Below are 20,142 nucleotides of genomic sequence, written 5' to 3' on the forward strand. Positions count from 1 at the left end.
CGATACATGATACACCCATACTGACACTGACACCGATACACAGATCCAAGGCAGGCCAAACCTCTGTGTGTGACATGGAAACCTTTACGGTCTATCTATACAAAATAGTCTGTTTTATTTATAAAACATTGTGTGCTAAGGTTTGTCATTGTACATATGACAACATCGTTCGTACATATGATATTTATATAACCCTTGTGCAGACCTGGGGTCTATTTGACTGATACCGATACTGACACTGACTGAAACTGACAATGACACTGATACTGATACTGACACATATTGATACCGATACTGACACTGACTGATACTGACAATGATACTGATATTGACAATGATACTGACACTGATACTGACACTGATACTGATACTGACAATGATACCGACACCGATACTGACACCGACACTGACACTGACACCGAAACTGACACCGACACTGACACTGACTGATACTGACAATGATACAGATACTGATATTGACAATGATACTGACACTGATATTGACAATGATACTGATACTGACACTGATACTGATACCGATACTGACACTGACTGATACTGACAATGATACTGATACTGACACTGATATTGACAATGATACTGACACTGATACTGACAATGATACTGATACTGATATTGACAATGGTACTGACAATGATACTAATATTGACAATAATACTGACACTGATATTGACAATGATACTGACACTGATACTGATACCGATACTGACACTGACTGATACTGACAATGATACTGATACTGATACTGACACTGATATTGACAATGATACTGATACTGACACTGATACTGACAATGATAGTGATACTGATATTGACAATGGTACTGACAATGATACTGATATTGACAATAATACTGACATTGATATTGACAATGATACTGACACTGATACTGATACCGATACTGACACTGACAGATACTGACAATGATACAGATACTGATATTGACAATGATACTGACACTGATACTAACACTGATACCGATACTGACACTGACTGATACTGACAATTATACCGATACTGACACTGATATTGACAATGATACTGACACTGATACTGACACTGATACTGACACTGACTGATACTGACAATGACACTGATACTGATATTGACAATGATACTGATACTGACACTGATACTGATACTGATACCGATACTGACACTGACTGATACTGACAATGATACTGATACTGATATTGACAATGATACTGATACTGATACTGACACTGATATTGACAATGATACTGATACTGACACTGATATTGACAATGATACTGATACTGACACTGATACTGACAATGATACTGATATTGACAATGGTACTGACAATGATACTGATATTGACGATAATACTGACACTGATATTGACAATGATACTTACACTGATACTGATACCGATACTGACACTGACTGATACTGACAATGATACAGATACTGATATTGACAATGATACTGACACTGACACTGACACTGACACTGATACTGATACCGATACTGACACTGACTGATACTGACAATTATACTGATACTGACACTGATATTGACAATGATACTGACACTGATACTGACACTGATACTGACACTGACTGATACTGACAATGATACTCATATTGATATTGACAATGATACTAATACTGACACTGATACTGATACCGATACTGACACTGACTGATACTGACAATGATACTGATACTGATATTGACAATGATACTGACACTGATATTGACAATGATACTGACACTGATACCGACACTGATACTTATAAAGACACTGATATTGACAATGATACTGATACTGATAACGATACTGACACTGACTGATACTGACAATGATACTGATACTGATATTGACAATGATACTGACACTGATACTGATACCGATACTGATACCGATACTGATACCGATACTGACACTGATACTGACACTGATACTGACACTAATACTTATATTGACACTGACACTGACTGATACTGACAATGATACTGATACTGATATTGACAATGATACTGACACTGATACTGATACCGATACTGACACTGATACTGACACTGATACTGATACTGATACTGACAATGATACAGATACTGAATTTGACATTGATATTGACACTGATACTGACAATGATACTGACAATGATACTGATACTGACAATGATACTGATACTGACACTGATATTGACAATGATACTGACACTGTAACTGACACTGATACTGACACTGACTGATACTGACAATGATGCTGATACTGATATTGACAATGATACTGATACTGATACTGACACTGACTGATACTGACAATGATATTGATACTGATATTGACAATGATACTGATACGGATACTGACACTGATACTGACACTGCCTGATACTGACAATGATACTGATACTGATATTGACAATGGTACTGACAATGATACTGATATTGACAATAATACTGACACTGATATTGACAATGATACTGACACTGATACTGATACCGATACTGACACTGACTGATACTGACAATGATACAGATACTGATATTGACAATGATACTGACACTGATACTGACACTGATACTGATATTGACAATGATTCTGACACTGATTCTGACACTGACTGATACTGACAATACTGACAATGACTGATTCTGACACTGATACTGATCGTGACTGATACTGACACTGATACTGATATTGACAATGATACTGACACTGATACTGACATTGACTGATACTGACACTGATACTGATATTGACAATGATACTGACACTGATAAAGATACTGACAATGATTCCGACACCAATACTGATACTGACACTGATATTGACTATGATACTGACACTGATACCGATGCTGACAATGATACAGATACTGACAATGATACCGACACCAATACTGATACTGACACTGATATTGACAATGATACTGACACTGATACTGACACTGACACTGGTGCTGACACGGATACTGACACTGACAATGATACCGACACTGATACTGATACCGATACTGACACTGACTGATATTGACACTGACAATGATAGCGACACTGATACTGATAATGACACTGATATTGACACTGATACTGATACTGATACTGATACTGATACTGACACTGACTGATACTGACAATGATATTGATACTGATATTGACAATGATACTGATACGGATACTGACACTGATACTGACACTGCCTGATACTGACAATGATACTGATACTGATATTGACAATGGTACTGACAATGATACTGATATTGACAATAATACTGACACTGATATTGACAATGATACTGACACTGATACTGATACCGATACTGACACTGACTGATGCTGACAATGGTACAGATACTGATATTGACAATGATACTGACACTGATACTGACACCGATACTGACACTGACTGATACCGACAATTATACTGATACTGACACTGATATTGACAATGATACTGACACTGATACTGGCACTGATACTGACACTGATACTGACACTGATACTGATACCGATACTGACACTGACTGATACTGACAATGATACTGATACTGATATTGACAGTGATACTGATACTGATACTGACACTGATACTGACACTGCCTGATACTGACACTGATACTGACACTGATACCGACACTGATACTTATAATGACACTGATATTGACAATGATACTGATACTGATAACAATACTGACACTGACTGATACTGACAATGATACTGATACTGATATTGACAATGATACTGACACTGATACCGACACTGATATCGATACTGACACTGATACTGACACTGATGCTGACACTGACAATGATACAGATACTGATATTGACAATGATACTGACACTGATATTGACAATGATACTGACACTGATATTGACAATGATACTGACACTGATACTGACAATGATACTGATACCGATACTGACACTGACTGATAGTGACAATGATACTGATACTGACACTGATATTGACAATGATACTGACACTGATACTGATACTGACAATGATACTGATACTGATATTGACAATGATACTGACACTGATATTGACAATGATACTGACACTGATATTGACACTGATACCGATACTGACACTGACTGATACTGACAATGATACTGATACTGATATCGACATTGATAGCGACACTGATACTGATACCGATACTGACACTTACACTGACTGATACTAACACTGATACTAATATTGACACTGATACTGACACTGATACTGATATTGACAATGATTCTGACACTGATACTGACACTGACTGATTCTGACACTGATACTTACACTGACTGACACTGATACTGACACTGACTGATACTGACAATACTGACAATGACTGATACTGACAATACTGACAATGACTGATACTGTCAATGATACTGATATTGACAATGATTCTGACACTGATACTGACTGATACTGACACTGTATCAGTACTCTGATACACTGATACAGATATTGACAATGATACTGACACTGATGTCAGTTAATGTCAGTATCAGTGTCAGTATCAGTGTCAATATCTGTATCAGTGTCAGTATCAGTCAGTGTCAGTATCGGAATCAGTATCAGTGTCGGTATCAATGTCGATATCAGTATCAGTATCATTGTCAGTATCAGTCAGTGTCAGTATCGGTATCAGTATCGGTATCAGTATCAGTGTCTGATATTGACAATGATACTGACACTGATACTTATACTGACACTGACTGATACTGACAATGATACCAACACCAATACTGATACTGACACTGATACTGACAATGATACTGACACTGACTGATATTGACAATGATACTGACACTGATACTGATACTGACACTGAATGATACTGACAATGATACTGATATTGACACTGATACTGACACTGACTGATACTGACAATGATATTGATACTGATATTGAGAATGATACCGACACCAATACTGATACTGACACTGATATTGACAATGATACTGACACTGATACCGATACTGACACTGAGTGATACTGACAATGATACTGACACTGACACTGGTGCTGACACGTATACTGACACTGACAATGATACCGACACTGATACTGATAATGACACTGATATTGACAATGATACAGACACTGATACTGATACAGATACTGACACTGACTGATACTGACAATGATACTGATACTGAAACTGACACTGATACTGACACTGATACTGACACTGACTGATACTGACAATGATACTGATACTGATATTGACAATGATACTGACACTGATACTGATACTGATACCAATGCTGACACTGACTGATATTGACAATGATACTGATATTGATATTGACAATGATACTGACACTGATACTAAAACTGACATTTATACTGATAGTGTGATGTGGTAGCTTAGTGGTTAAGTTATTGGGCTACCAATTGGAAGGTTGTGAGTTTGATCCTAGGACCACCAAGCTACCACCGCTGGGACCTGGAGCAAGGCCTTTAACCCTCAATTGCTCAGTTGTATAAAATAAGATAAAAACGTAAGTTGCTCTGGATGTGTAAAAAAAGCCCTTTGCACTTCACCATGAATATAACCAAGTTGTTAGTAATATCAGTGTAGCTAAGCTTGAGCCATAGCTTCATGTTGTCAACATAGTTGTCTACAGAAACAGGTTATTGCTAGGAGCCAGGCAAGACTTCATTAAACTGCGATTTTTCTCACAGCTACATAAGTGTATCTCAGCCATCTATTATGAAGCTTATTATACCAATCTGTATCAGACGTGCGTGTGTAAAGACGTTTTCTGTAAATCATCTTCCAGCATTACTTTATTTTTATATGAGGTAGCCTCTCTTTACTCAAATATTATGTTGTAAACTCTCATTTCTACCCTCTAGTGATGACACAAACATACACACACACACACACACACACACACACACATGTGCGCGCACACACTCGGACACACAGGAGTATTTATTTGGTGATTAGCTTCCTCTAAAACAAATCTTCAGAGCTTCAGAGCAGGTATTCTGAAGCAAGAATTTCTATGAAAAGGCTTTGCTTTCTATGTTCAGAAGGTGAGAATCACATCACTCGTATGTTTTTAGTATCTTCTCATGGTGTATTATTTTCAGGTGTAGTTATTTAATTGGCTCAATTTAATTTCCTGTATTCCTATATGAAATGAGTTGACAGGTGCAGTTTCTCAGTTAAAAGTATTAAAGTTTAAACATTTGTAGGCAGTGGATATGGTAGGAGTCTAAAATGCAGACTCCCCAGATAGCACTGAATCGAAATATTTAGTTTCTGCTACATGTTGCTTCACAGTACCAGATTGCAGAGCAGGAGGTGAGATGGGGTGTGTGACTGTATTTGAGCCTGTGGTGGGTCTGCATGCTTTTGCCATGTTCATAACCTATCCTCTACTACAGCAGTATATCTACAGGAGACTGTGGGAACAGCTGTGTGGATCTCTATTTCCTGTCAGTATAAACCATTCTCATTGCTCCAACAACTACACCAATTTGACTATTCATCAGGTAGGATTCACACATAGCCCTTAGGCTTCCCCCAAACTTTAAGATTATATATACACATTTCACTTTGACACTTTTAAAACTTTGAAGATTGCATGAAAGTTGTGTTATACTAAGAACTTAGTTATTGTAATCCAGAATAATTACTCTATATTAAATATCATGTGCTCTTAGGATATTCAAAAATGCAAAGCCAATATTTTCTCTCTTTTTTTTTACCCATACAAGCTCATTAAGAACCATTTATGCAAAATGTGATCTGGTTTGTACCTTTTAGTGTCATAATTATGTGTCATTTGATGTTTGCAATCTAATTCAGTGAATTTGGTTGTGTTTCAGGCTGTGCAGAAGGAGATGTCTCATTTCCACATCAAGTTTGAGCTGTCCTTCCTATTTCCCAGCCTGGTCTCCTCAGTGCTTCTGTTGTCATACAGTGACTATGGTGGACATAAGGTGGCAATGGCTCACCCATTGGTGGGCAGTTTTTTCTTCCCTCTCACTTTTTTCATAGTGGGCGAGTACTCACTCAGGTACCTCAGGTACCTTCTTGGTGCTGCTTTTTTGCTGGGCTTTTAGGGGGTAAACGTACGCTGGCTGGAGACTGTTTTTCCTATGTGGCTGACAATTGTGTACTACTAGAAAAAGAGTAAAGGCTATTCAAATGGCTCGTCTAGACATCGTTCTAGCTATGCTGTCTGATTTGGGCTCCCTTTGCACTGGGTTCTATATTCAAGTTGCTGGCTTCAGCTGGCCATTCCTCTCTGCATCCATATTTCATCTGCTCAACCTGATTTATGTGTTGGGGATGCTAAAGGAGCCTCAGTGTTCTTCAGTACAAAATCTGACCCTGAAGCAGAGCTCGTCCAGCCACAGGGCAGCTGCTGAACCTTTCCCTCAGACAAGGGGCTTTTATGGTGTCCTACCTGCTTTTTGCAGCTTCTACAAGGAGACAAAATGTAGTGCTGCTTCTCATCCTACTGTAAGTGACTTTGTCATCTACAAGGTGATAAAAAATGGATAAGTAATCTAAATTTTCAATAGGTTACAATTGAAATTTTTTCAAATTTCATTACATGTATGGTGAAGTCACAAAATTAACTATAGTGCAGAGAGTATTGAAACAACCTTTTAAACAACATTTTATTGATTATGTTCCTTCTTGCTAAGCATTTGCATAAATCTCATATTTAAACAGGTTTATAATCATTAATTACTATGTCATTGTGTCAATCCTAGGGTAACACAAAAAAATAGTAAAGCAGTGTTCTATTTGTTTGCTACAAAATGTGAATTCTGGGAAATAGAATGTGAAAGTAGTGCATTTTTGTCTGAAAAGTAAATCATATTTGTGAGTGATTCTGGATTAATTTTTCAATTTTCATTTTTTCATAAATGACCCATTAAGTCCATGGGCAGTGGGAAGATGATGGTGGAGTTCTTCTCAGTAGCAATGGAGTTAAGGGTCTGCAGGTAACGGAGCTGAAGAGCAGATGGAGATTCAGCGATCACCAGAGAAGCCTCTTTCAGAGCACGTGAAGCATTCATTTCTCCCTCTGCTGCGATCACCTGTATAAATAACAGGCGTTTAAAATTTTAGAAAATAAGCTTATTAATTTATTGATGTGGATTACAGGGCAATAATATTAACAATTGATTGATGAGGATTACTCCAAACTCTATTTCACTCCATATTTGCAGTGAAATAAAATCTGCAACTATTTGATTTTCTTTAATAGTTTGTTTTAAGGGAACCATCACCACAGAATATTACACAACCAAAATAAAATCCTGTCAAAATTTTTAAATCCCATCAGATATATTCTTGAAGGCTGAAGTCTCTGACCTTAGCCCTAGCTTCGCGGGTTGCCTCAGCCTCGGCTGCCATAGCCCTCTGAAGCTGACGAGGCAGCTTCACGTCTTTTATCTCCACACGCTCCACCTTAATGCCCCAAGCGTCTGTGGCTTCATCCAAAGTCACCTGAAGAAAGTGTGTAGTTTCATTACATGAGGTAAAAAAAAGAAAAGAAAAAGACAAGAAATTAATAAATTATGTCACACTAACTGGATAAATGGATAGATGTCTATTAGGAGTCTGTTGTCAATTGCACTTTTCATGTAATTTTTGTTCTCACCTGCATACTGTGAGAGATGCCCTCACGGTCCGACAGTACCTCTGCTAGGTTCTTGGTGCCCAGAACATTCCTCAGAGTAGTCTGAGCAAGCAGGCGAGTAGCGTAATCAGCATTGTTGACATTTGCCACAGAAGCAATGGGATCACTCACTCGGAAATACACCACTCCGTCCACACTTACTGTCACTGAGTCCTTTGTCAGAATCTATGAACAAGGGGGTGGATAAAATATATATTTACTGCATAAAAATATATAAAATAAGCCCTTAAAGCTATTACTAAACATTTTAAGTATATACTGAATTAAACAGTTTGTATATAATTCTAATGCTAAACATTGCTCAAAATGTTGGAATATATATGTAATGTATGTATATATAATATTCTAATACTCCTCTTGTAATCTTATCTCTATCCATAGCCTATAACACAACCCTGTATAACATGAAGCAACACATTAAACTCATTTCTCCAGCCTGAAACACAGAGAGTATATATAAATTCAATAAATTAAATATATGTTTCATTTATTCCAGTAGACTGAAGTTTTCTTAATGATTTTGTTGATCTTGTTACTGTGTTATAAAGTCCAGCATCTTTAATTCTTTACCTTTATAAACATAGAAGTGGTGTCATTAAGTATATATAACAGGGTATGTCCCTATCCTCTTGTCCCCCCTTGATAAATCACCGAACGTTAAATGATTGTATAATATATTGTACACTAAATGTGCTTTTGTCCTACGCTCACAAATGGATCCTTGGTCTAACCTACCTCTTGAGGAGGAATGTCGAATGATACTGTTCTCATGTCCACCTTTACAAAGCTGTCAGTGCAGGGAATGATAAAGACGATACCTAGAAAGGGCAGAAAATAATACAGTCACAATTTCTGGCCAATTTTTACCTGTGTTAATTTTTTCTGTCCTAATGGAAGTGGAGTCTTTGGAGACATTGTCCTCATTGAAGTATAAAAATAGTGGCAATCAAAGTCAAGAAGTCAAGAAGCCAAGGACTAGAATACTGGAAAAGAATACTGGAAAAGAATTAATATAATAGTAAAAGATAAAAGCAGTAGATTTACCTGGTCCCTTTGGCTTTTTAGCTATAATGCGACCAAGTCTGAATATAACGGCTCTTTCATATTCTTTAATAATCTATAAGAGAAAAATAGAACATGATCGTCTTTTCTATTATGCTCAGAAATGATGATCTTTCATATTACAACAGGTTAACAAATCACATTTGCCTCCATGGTGTTAAAATTAAATGAAAAATATTGAATAAAAGACAATATATGTTTGTTGCGAACAAATAAATATTTTATTTAAGGCCACACAGTGGTGTATATTATTAAGATGTATGCTTGTATATAATTTAGACCTAATAATGCTTTGTGAATTGCAGGTGATTTATTTTTTTGTTATGTTCTCAGGAAGTGGGACTTCCTTCCTTATATAAGCTTCCAAGCAGCTTTTTTTTTCCTGGTGTTTAATAGGTCATTCTAAATTCTTCTGAACTCTACAGTGCTCATTTCCTAGCCATTTCCAGCTGTTTCAGATTACCAAAATGTTTATTATGCCCTTTGTGGTATGGTATTATTTAAATATTTAAATATTTTATACACGTTCATGCGCATGACAAGCAAATATTGTTAACAAATCTCTCCGAGATTCCTCATCAGGCAGGATGTCACAAAGATTTTACAAGATTCTATGAGTATCTTGAACAATCTGTCCTCACAAATAGTGCCACAATGATTCTGAACTTGACTGCATTTGTATTTTATATTCAATACTATTTTAATTACATTCTTTTTTCCTCTCTCTATTTGATGCTTATTGCTATGCATAACCACAACTAGCATGAATAGCCAGAGTAAAAAGCTCTGTGCATCTGTAAATCAATTTTTATCAGATACACTAAATCTACTACATCATTTCCACAAATTCCATTAAAAATATGTTTTTGTACCTTGAGGCTAATAGGAATTGTTATTGGGAAGAACAGCACTGTGAAAAAAGTAGACAGAGCAACAATTATCCATCCACAGAAGCCAAAGCTCGGTTCACTCTCATCTGTAACAGAGAGAGAGAGAGAGAGAGAGAGAGAGAGAGAGAGAGAGAGAGAGAGAGAGAGAGAGAGAGAGAGAGAGAGAGAGAGAGAGAGAGAGAGAGAGAGAGAGAGAGAGAGAGATCATCATTTACTGGTCTTTAGAAAAATATTTTTAAACACTACAACTGTATTTGTTGATATTTGCAGCTTTGGTTGAGTCACATATTTGGAGCTCGTGCTCTGGGTGGGGAGGAGCTCCCATTCTGTGACAATTTCCTGTAATAGGCACTGATTTCTGGTTGCTGTCTTGATTATGCAAGACTAAACTTCCACATTAATGGAAGACTTCACAGGATTTTTACAGTATATTAGGAAAAACCATGGTGATATGCATAAGACCAACCTTCATATATGAATATTTATCATGAGCAAACAGTGTCTCAAACTTACACATGACATGACGTATATATATATATATATATATATATATATATATATATATATATATATATATATATATATATATATATATATATATATATATATATATATATATATATATACACACACACATACATACATACATATATATTTTACATGATGGAGTTTATGTTGCACTCCCATTTCAAGTCTTGGGAATATATATATATGTCATGTCATGTCATGACCAAGAGATTCAAAAGATTAGACTAAATGAGCATATTATCATACATACTGTGCATTTTTCCTGAATAAAAGTAAACAGAATAAAGTTGGGTAAACGAGACATTTAAAGGAAATGATTGATAAGAAAAATAGAAAAATATATATTAACTTACTAATTAAGTCTTCCTTGCTTCCATTTCCACTCTCTATCTGATGCTCCATTTCTGTATAACAAGTAGTCCCTGATCAGCAGGATGTGTATTTTTTACTGAATAGTATCTAAAATATTAAAATATCAGCTTCTGCCTCATACAGTAAAATCTATAAATGCTTTCAATCCAAGTAGTATGTGAACCACTGACCATCACATGCATATGTGGTTCTTTCCCAAATTGCAGTGGCAGATCAGAATCAGAATCAGAATCAGAATCAGAATCAGGTTTATTGGCCAAGTGTGTTGACACACACAAGGAATTTGGTTCCAGCTGTTTGTGACTCTCAAAAGTACAGACATAAATAACACTATACAATACAAACTATACAAGTCAATGCAGACAATGAGATACAATATAGACATAATGAGTATTAAATATGAATATAGAATATGAACATTAAGTGTTATGTACATAAAGTGTGGGAGTGCAAATAACAATATTGTGCAATATTATGCTTTTTGCACAATATATAGCAACAGTAATGCGTGTAATATATACAGATGATTTGATGACTGACAGTTCTGATAATGCAGTACTTATGAAGCAGTGAATATAATTATGGTGAGTTGTTGATCAGGGTGATTGCCTTGGGGGAAAAAAACTATTCCTGTGTCTGGCAGTTTTAGTAAGCAAAGTTCTTTAGCGCCTGCCAGAAGGGAGGAGCTGAAAGAGGTTGTGTCCAGGGTGCGAAGGGTCAGTGGTGATTTTTCCTGCCCGGTTTTTGGTTCTTGTGTCGTACAAGTCCTGAAGAGAGTGGGCGGGGGGCGGGGGGAGGGGCTGCATCAACAGCTCCTGTGGCAGACCATACTTCCTTAATTGACGTAGAAAGTACATCCTCTGCTGGGCCTTTTTGATGATGGAGTTTATGTTGCACTCCCATTTCAGGTCTTGGGAAATGTTAGTGCCCAGAAACTTGAAAGCCTCCACAGACAAGGTGTTTTTATGGTGTCTACCTGCTTTTTGCAGCTTCTACAATGAGACAAAATGTAGTGCTGCTTCTCATCCTGAGTGCCATTGTCTTCTACAAAATGATAAAAAAAATGGATTCGTAATCTAAATTTTCAATAGGTTACATAATTAAATATAGTCCAGAGAGTATTGAAATTACTTTTTAAACAACATTTTATTGAAGATTATGTTCCTTCTTGCTTTGCATTTGCATAAATCTCACATTTAAACAATTTTATAATCATTAATTACTATGTCATTGTGTCAATCCAAGATAACACACAAAATAGTAAAGCGGTGTTCTATTTGTTTGCTACAAAATCTCGCAAATTTCTTTATATTTTTCCTTCTTGTCTGTGGTGTTTTCTTCACACAAATTTGTAATGTTTATTTTCTGAAATGTCTTTATTGTATAGCAAAAACAAACAACTGGGCCTTGGCAATCTAATTCTTTTGAAGTGAACTATACATACATAAACTGTAAATGTGGCATACATTAAAATAATTAAATGGTTTATTGGGTTTTTATGTCTCTTTCTGAATCAGTTTTCACAGAACACTACATAGTATCAGAAAAATACATAGCACTGAGAACAATAATAAATGTTTCAATGTCAATCAATGGGTTTATAAAAGGCCTGGTACATCAGAGCAGAAACAGAACTGAAGGAATAGTTTGTAAGTCTTTGTGCAGAAAGTGTGCTTAAATAGTGTGTAGTGGAGATTGAGTCTAGGTGTGTGCAATGAGTATTGAGGTAGATTTGAACAAGTGAACTAGGAGTCAGAGTCCATGGTTGTCATGTTTGTAGTCAGAGGTGAATTCTGTGAAATAGAATGTGAAAGAAATACATTTTGGTCTGAAAAGTAAATGTTCATAATTGTGAGTCAGTCTGGAGTCATTTTTCAATTTTCATTTTTTCATAAAATGACCCATCATGTCTATGGGCAGTGGGAAGATGATGGTGGAGTTCTTCTCAGCGGCAATGGTGTTAAGGGTCTGCAAGTAACGGAGCTGAAGAGCAGATGGAGATTCAGCAATCACCAGAGAAGCCTCTTTCAGAGCACGTGAAGCATTCATTTCTCCCTCTGCTGCGATCACCTGTATAAATAACAGACATGTTTAACATTTCAGAAAATAAGCTTATTAATTTATTGATGTGGATTACAGGGCAATAATATTAACAATTGATTGATGAGGATTACTCCAAACTCTTTCACTCCATATTTGTAGTGAAATAAAATCTGTCACCAATCTGAACCATCACCACAGAATATTACACAACCAAAATAAAATCCTGTCAAAATATTTAACTCCCATATATTCTTGAAGGTTGAAGTCTCTGACCTTAGCTCTAGCTTCGCGGGTTGCCTCAGCTTCGGCTGCCATGGCCCTCTGAAGCTGATGAGGCAGCTTCACGTCTTTTATCTCCACACGCTCCACCTTAATGCCCCAAGAGTCTGTGGCTTCATCCAAAGTCACCTGAAGAAAGTGTGTAGTTTCATTACATGAGGTAAAAAAAAGATATAAGGAATTAATAAATTATGTCACACTAACTGGATAAATGGATAGATGTCTATTAGGAGTCTGTTGTCAATTGCACTTTTCATGTAATTTTTGTTCTCACCTGCATACTGTGAGAGATGCCCTCACGGTCTGACAGAACCTCTGCTAGGTTCTTGGTGCCCAGAACATTCCTCAGAGTAGTCTGAGCAAGTAGGCGAGTAGCGTAATCAGCATTGTTGACATTTGCCACTGAAGCGATGGGATCACTCACTCGGAAATACACCACTCCGTCCACACTTACTGTCACTGAGTCCTTTGTCAGAATCTATGAACAAGGGGGTGGATAAAATATATATTTACTGCATAAAAATATATAAAATAAGCCCTTAAAGCTATTACTAAACGTGTATATATGTATATACTGAATAAAACAGTTTGTATATAATTCTAATGCTAAACATTGCTCAAAATGTTGGAACTGTTTATTAAACTGTGATTTAATATTTAATATATAATATCTAATACACCTCTTGTAATCCTATCTCTATCCATAGCCTATAACCAATACCCACACAACCCTGTATAACATGAAGCAACACATTAAACTCATTTGTCCAGCCTGAAACACAGAGAGTATATATAAATTCAAGAAATTGAATATATATGTTTAAGTTATTAAGTTTTCTTAATGATTTTGTTGATTTGTTGCTGTGTAATAAAGTCCAGCATCCTTAATCCTTTATCTTTATAAACATAGAAGTGGTGTCATTAAGTATATATAACAGGGTATGTCCCTATCCTCTTGTCCCCCCTTGATAAATCACCTAACGTTAAATGATTGTATAATATATTGTACACTAAATGTGCTTTTGTCCTACACTCACAAATGGATCCTCAGTCTAACCTACCTCTTGAGGAGGAATGTCGAATGATACTGTTCTCATGTCCACCTTTACAAAGCTGTCAGTGCAGGGAATGATAAAGAAGATACCTAAAAAGGGCAAAAAATAATACAGTCACAACTTCTGACCAATTTTTACCTGTGTTAATTTTTTCTGTCCTAATGGAAGTGGAATCTTCAATAAGGACATTGTCTCTTCCTCAATGAATGATGAATGACTGAGGAGTATAAAAATAATGAAAGTGACGTGACATACGGCTAAATACGGTAACCCATACTCAGAGTTTGTTCTTCGCATTTAACCCATCCAAAGTGCACACACAGCAGTGAACACACACACCGTGAACACACCCCCGGAGCAGTGGGGACCAATAGCAATAATATAATAGCAATCAAAGTCAAGAAGTATCAACATGTTTGGGAGCTTTTAAAGTGGCTTGTTAGACAATTTTATGTAATTTTTTATTTCTCATCTGACCATAAAGGTTTTGTCATTGGAAATAAACTTTCAAGTGCTCTTCATCCAAATATTTTATTATAGCTTTAACCAAATATGTCAAACATTGAAAGCCAAGGACTAGAATACTGGAAACGAATTAATATTAATAGTAAAAGATAAAAACAGTACATTTACCTGGTCCCTTTGGCTTTTTAGCTGTAATGCGGCCAAGTCTGAATATAACGGCTCTTTCATATTCTTTAATAATCTATAAGAGAAAAATAGAACATGATCGTCTTTTCTATTATGCTCTGAAATGATGATCTTTCATATTACAACAGCTTAACAAATCACATTTGCCTCCATGGTGTTAAAATTAAATGAAAAATATTAAATAAAAGACATGTTTGTTGAGAACTAATAAATATTTTATTTAAGGTCACACAGTGGTGTATATCTTTAAGATTTATGCTTGTATTTAATTTAGCCCTAATAATGCTTTGTAAATTGTGGGTGATTAGTTTTTTGTTATGTTCTCAGGAAGTGGGACTTCCTTCCTTATATAAGCTTCCAAGCATTATTTTCTTATTTATAATAATTTTTATTTTTATTTCTAGTGTTTAACTCCACAGTGCTCATAGCTCAATAATTTGCTCATGCATTATTTTCCTGGTTATTTCCAGCTGTTTCAGATTACAGAAATGATTATTATGCCCTTCGTGGCATGGTATTATTTAAATATTTATATATTTTATACACGTTCATGCGCATGACAAGCAAATATTGTTAACAAATCGCTCTGAGATTCCTCATCAGGCAGGATGTCACAAAGATTTTACAAGATACTATGAGTGTTTTGAACAATCTGTCCTCACAAATAGTGCCACAATGATTCTGAACTTGACTGCATTTGTATTTTATATACAATTTTTTTCTATTCTATTCTATTTTAATTACATTTTTTTTCTTATCTCTATTTGATGCTTATTGCTAACTCTGTGAATCTGTGAATCAATTTTTATCAGATACACTAAATACATCATTTCCACATTTTCCATTAAAAATGTGTTTTTGTACCTTAAGGCTAATACCAATTGTTATTGGGAACAACAGCACTGTGAAAAAAGTAGACAGAACAACAATTATCCATCCACAGAAGCCAAGGCCTGGTACACTCTCATCTGTAACAAAGTAAAAGAGAGAGAGAGAGAGAGAGAGAGAGAGAGAGAGAGAGAGAGAGAGAGAGAGAGAGAGAGAGAGAGAGAGAGAGAGAGATTTAATTCATTCATATTGAATTGATCTCTGTAGAATGTTTTAATTAATGCTTAAATACTTAGCATTTTCTAGTTATTTTCTCTTTTCTTAAAAAATACCTTTTGAGAAATCATCATTTACTGGTCTTTAGAAAAATATTTTTAAAAACTACAACTGTATTTGTTGATATTTGCAGCTTTGGTTGAGTCACATGTTTGGAGCTCGTGCTCTGGGTGGGGAGGAGTTCCCATTCTGTGAGAATTTCCTGTAATAGGCACTGATTTCTGGTTGCTGTTTTGATTATGCAAGACTAAACTTTCACAATTTTTAAAGACTTCACAGGTTTTATACAGTATATTAGGAAAAACCATGGCAAAAAACATATATATATATATATAAATATATATATATATATAAATATATATATATATATATATATACTCATTTTTATTAGGCCTGTTACTAGGGTGACAAAAGGTTTCATCGGTCATGCTTACGTGTATGCATAAAGGTGAGCGATAGTTGATAGCTTAGAGAGAACATTGTTTGCTCAGTATACAGCAAAATCATAAATAAAGGTTGGTCTGATGCATATCTTTTCAAGGCTGAGTGGAGGGAAGTATTATATTTAGCTTCTGCCATATTTTTCAGAGTAAAATAAGAAACAAATGCTATTGTCTTTTAAATGGAAACAAATGTGAGATAAGGACAAATACATAAATGCATACTATACATAGGTCTAGTATAATTATAGCATATAATATACAGTAGAATTACTGAGTAAGAATGATTTGTTGCATTGCTTTGTGTTTTGTATGCAAGCATACAAAACGATATACAATAAGCTTAATAATCCTAAAGCATCTTTTAGTTTTTCAGTAAGTTTTCTCTTTCTCTGTAACAGCTCCTCATAATCTCAGAACTAGCTCTGATGTTTATTTGTGTGTGCAGGTGAAATGTCACATATCATAATCATCACATCAGCAATAACCATCCTGAACTGTAAAGGCAAACATGTGACATGTGTCCTTAGATTAAAAACTCTTAAACTTTGCTCTCGTGAGAGTAGAGAGCTTTACAGAAGCCAAGAGATTCAAAAGATTAAATGTAAACAGAATAAAGTTGGGTAAATGAGACATTTAAAGGGAATGATTGATAAGAAAAATAGAAAAATATATATTAACTTACTAATTAAGTCTTGCTTGCTTGCATTTCCTCTCTCTATTCGATGCTCCATTTTTGCATAACAAGTAGTCCCTGCAGAGGTTTGTAGAAGAGTTGTTTCGGACCCTGGAGGAAGTGATTCTTGCTTAAATACCCTGCTGGCTACAGAGGCGTGGTTTTATGGAAAGTGTGCCATTACAAAATATCAGCATACTGAATCATGGCAATGTGTTTCTACTTGAAAGGCTCAAATATGAAGATAGTCTCTAATTTAATTAGATTGAATAGTTTATGATAATTATCCATCCATTACTCATATTTTAAATCTAGTATTTCTCCCTCCCTCTGCTTCTTCATGCTTAGCAGTATGTGATCAGCAGGATATGTATTTTCTACTGAATTTGGTTCCAGCTGTTTGTGACTCTCAAAAGTACAGACATAAATAACAGTATACTATACAAACTGTACAAGACAATGCAGAGAATGAGATACAATATAGACAGAATGAGTATTAAATATGAATATAGAATATGAACATAAAGTGTTATGTACATAAAGTGTGGGAGTGCAAATAACAATATTGTGCAATATTATGCTTTTTGTACATTATATAGCAGCAGTAATGTGTGTAATATATACAGATGATTTGATGACTGACAGTTCTGATAATGCAGTACTTACTGATATGAAGCAGTGAATATAATTATGGTGAGTTGTTGATCAGGGTGATTGCCTGGGGAAAGAATCTGTTCTGATGATGCAAAGGGTCAGTGGTGATTTTTAATGCCCGGTTTCTGTGTTGTTCTTGTGTTGTACAAGTCCTGGAGAGTGGGCAGGGGGTCGCCAATTATTGTGTTGCAGTCTGGTTCTGTCCTTTTTTGTTGCTGCACCAAACCAGATGGTGATGTACTGTATGTGCACAGGACAGATTCAATGACTGCATTATAAACAGCATCAACAGCCACTGTGGCAGACCATACTTCCTTAATTGACGTAGAAAGTACATCCTCTGCTGGGCCTTTTTGAAGATGGAATTTATGTTGCACTCCCATTTCAGGTCTTGGGATGCCCAGAAACTTGAAGGCCTCCACAGATCACACCAGGCTGTTAGCACCAATCGCTTCACCTCCTGCTGGTATGCAGACTCATCGCCATCTTGGATGAGGCCGATGAGAGTAGTATCATCTGCAAATTTGAGTACTGTAGATAACACTGGATAAAGAGGATATCTTTGATTTTAGAATTTAAGATTAAGCATTATGGTTTCCCTTCACTGGAGCTGTTGAATACTGATATGATAATGACTGATAAAGTCCTGAACTTATTTCTAAGCACCATATTAATGCTGATAGTTTTAGAAAGTGATGTTCAATACTCTGATGTTCAATACTCTGTGTCACCATACTTGTGCCCGTGCATTTCTCTCTCTCTCTCTCTCTCTCTCTCTCTCTCTCTCTCTCTCTCTCTCTCTCTCTCTCTCTCTCTCTCTCAGTCCCTTGCATAAGTATGAACTCTCCTGTATTTTGAAATGTGTTGTAGTGAAACAGCATGTAGGAATGTTAAACACACCTCATTAAATGATAGAAATTATTACAATTTAATTTTAATATTTATGTCTAATATTTGCAGGCACACAATGTGATTTTGTGACACAAAAAAACTCCACGATTGGCAGTATGTATAATCATAAATGTATTTTTCCATACCATCATGGTAAATACCTATAGAATCAAAACCTTTACTTTTTCACGTCATTATACTACACTATATTGTTTTCCCCTCACTTGTAACTTACGGGCTATTTTTATGTAGATTTGTGACATTCTGATTTCTGTATCAGTTTCTGCTTAATCTCGCAACATAGATCCTTGTTGTACATTAAACACACACTCCTCTAATAAAAACACTAATCTGAAATAGATATCTCCAGTTATTGATAACCAGTATACAGAGGTTGTATTTGTGTTGCACAACAGATTAACAACAGGTGAAAATGTCTTTGTGACTCATTCGCCGTGTGATCAAGGTCTCATTCACAATATAGTGGTATTTAATGGGCAGCAAGAATGTCTTGATACCTCAGGCTGTAGATGTTGTCATCGACTCTGCAGATCTCTCGCACGCCCCCATATTGAATGTAACCCCAAACCATGATTTTTCCTCCACCGAACTTGACTGTTTAATGTGTGAATCTTGGGTCCATGCAGGTTCCAATAGGTCTTCTTCAGTATTTTCGATGACTGGGATGCAGTTCAATAAATGATTCATCGAAAAAATCAACCTTCTGCCACTTTTCCACAAGTCAGAAAAGAGACAAATGGACTGGCAAAACAAAGCACCACTCAACAGCTGAAATATAAAAAAGGCAAGTGAGGACTGAGCAGGTCT

General features: G+C 35.9%; 3 protein-coding genes across 3 annotated transcripts; 1 reads left to right on the forward strand and 2 right to left on the reverse strand.

Annotated features, from left to right (window-relative positions):
• The first annotated feature begins 6,016 nt into the window (after positions 1 to 6,016).
• LOC113644623 (solute carrier family 46 member 3) lies at positions 6,017 to 12,596 on the forward strand. The gene is given in 7 exon segments (XM_047805150.1): positions 6,017 to 6,501; positions 6,838 to 7,060; positions 7,063 to 7,125; positions 7,128 to 7,501; positions 7,915 to 7,968; positions 8,327 to 8,485; positions 12,474 to 12,596. Coding segments are annotated over 7 exon segments (1,182 nt in total). The 5' UTR covers positions 6,017 to 6,315.
• LOC113644942 (stomatin-like) lies at positions 7,612 to 11,713 on the reverse strand. Its single transcript, XM_027150094.2, has 7 exons — positions 11,503 to 11,713; positions 10,604 to 10,707; positions 9,714 to 9,786; positions 9,405 to 9,487; positions 8,631 to 8,834; positions 8,342 to 8,476; positions 7,612 to 8,064 (listed from the first exon to the last, which is right to left on the reverse strand). Exons 1-7 carry the CDS (start codon positions 11,549 to 11,551, stop codon positions 7,885 to 7,887), a joined length of 828 nt encoding a protein of 275 aa, XP_027005895.1. The 5' UTR covers positions 11,552 to 11,713; the 3' UTR covers positions 7,612 to 7,884.
• Positions 12,597 to 12,648: 52 nt separating the features above from the next.
• Positions 12,649 to 17,934, reverse strand: LOC113644932 (stomatin-like). Its single transcript, XM_027150086.2, has 7 exons — positions 17,779 to 17,934; positions 16,414 to 16,517; positions 15,532 to 15,604; positions 14,905 to 14,987; positions 14,118 to 14,321; positions 13,838 to 13,972; positions 12,649 to 13,591 (listed from the first exon to the last, which is right to left on the reverse strand). The coding sequence occupies exons 1-7, from the start codon at positions 17,825 to 17,827 to the stop codon at positions 13,403 to 13,405; spliced, it is 837 nt and encodes a 278-aa protein (XP_027005887.1). The 5' UTR covers positions 17,828 to 17,934; the 3' UTR covers positions 12,649 to 13,402.
• Between the last annotated feature and the right edge of the window lie 2,208 nt (positions 17,935 to 20,142).

The sequence above is a fragment of the Tachysurus fulvidraco genome, chromosome 20, assembly GCF_022655615.1.
Source record: "Tachysurus fulvidraco isolate hzauxx_2018 chromosome 20, HZAU_PFXX_2.0, whole genome shotgun sequence".
In the NCBI taxonomy this organism is placed as follows: Eukaryota; Metazoa; Chordata; class Actinopteri; order Siluriformes; family Bagridae; genus Tachysurus; species Tachysurus fulvidraco.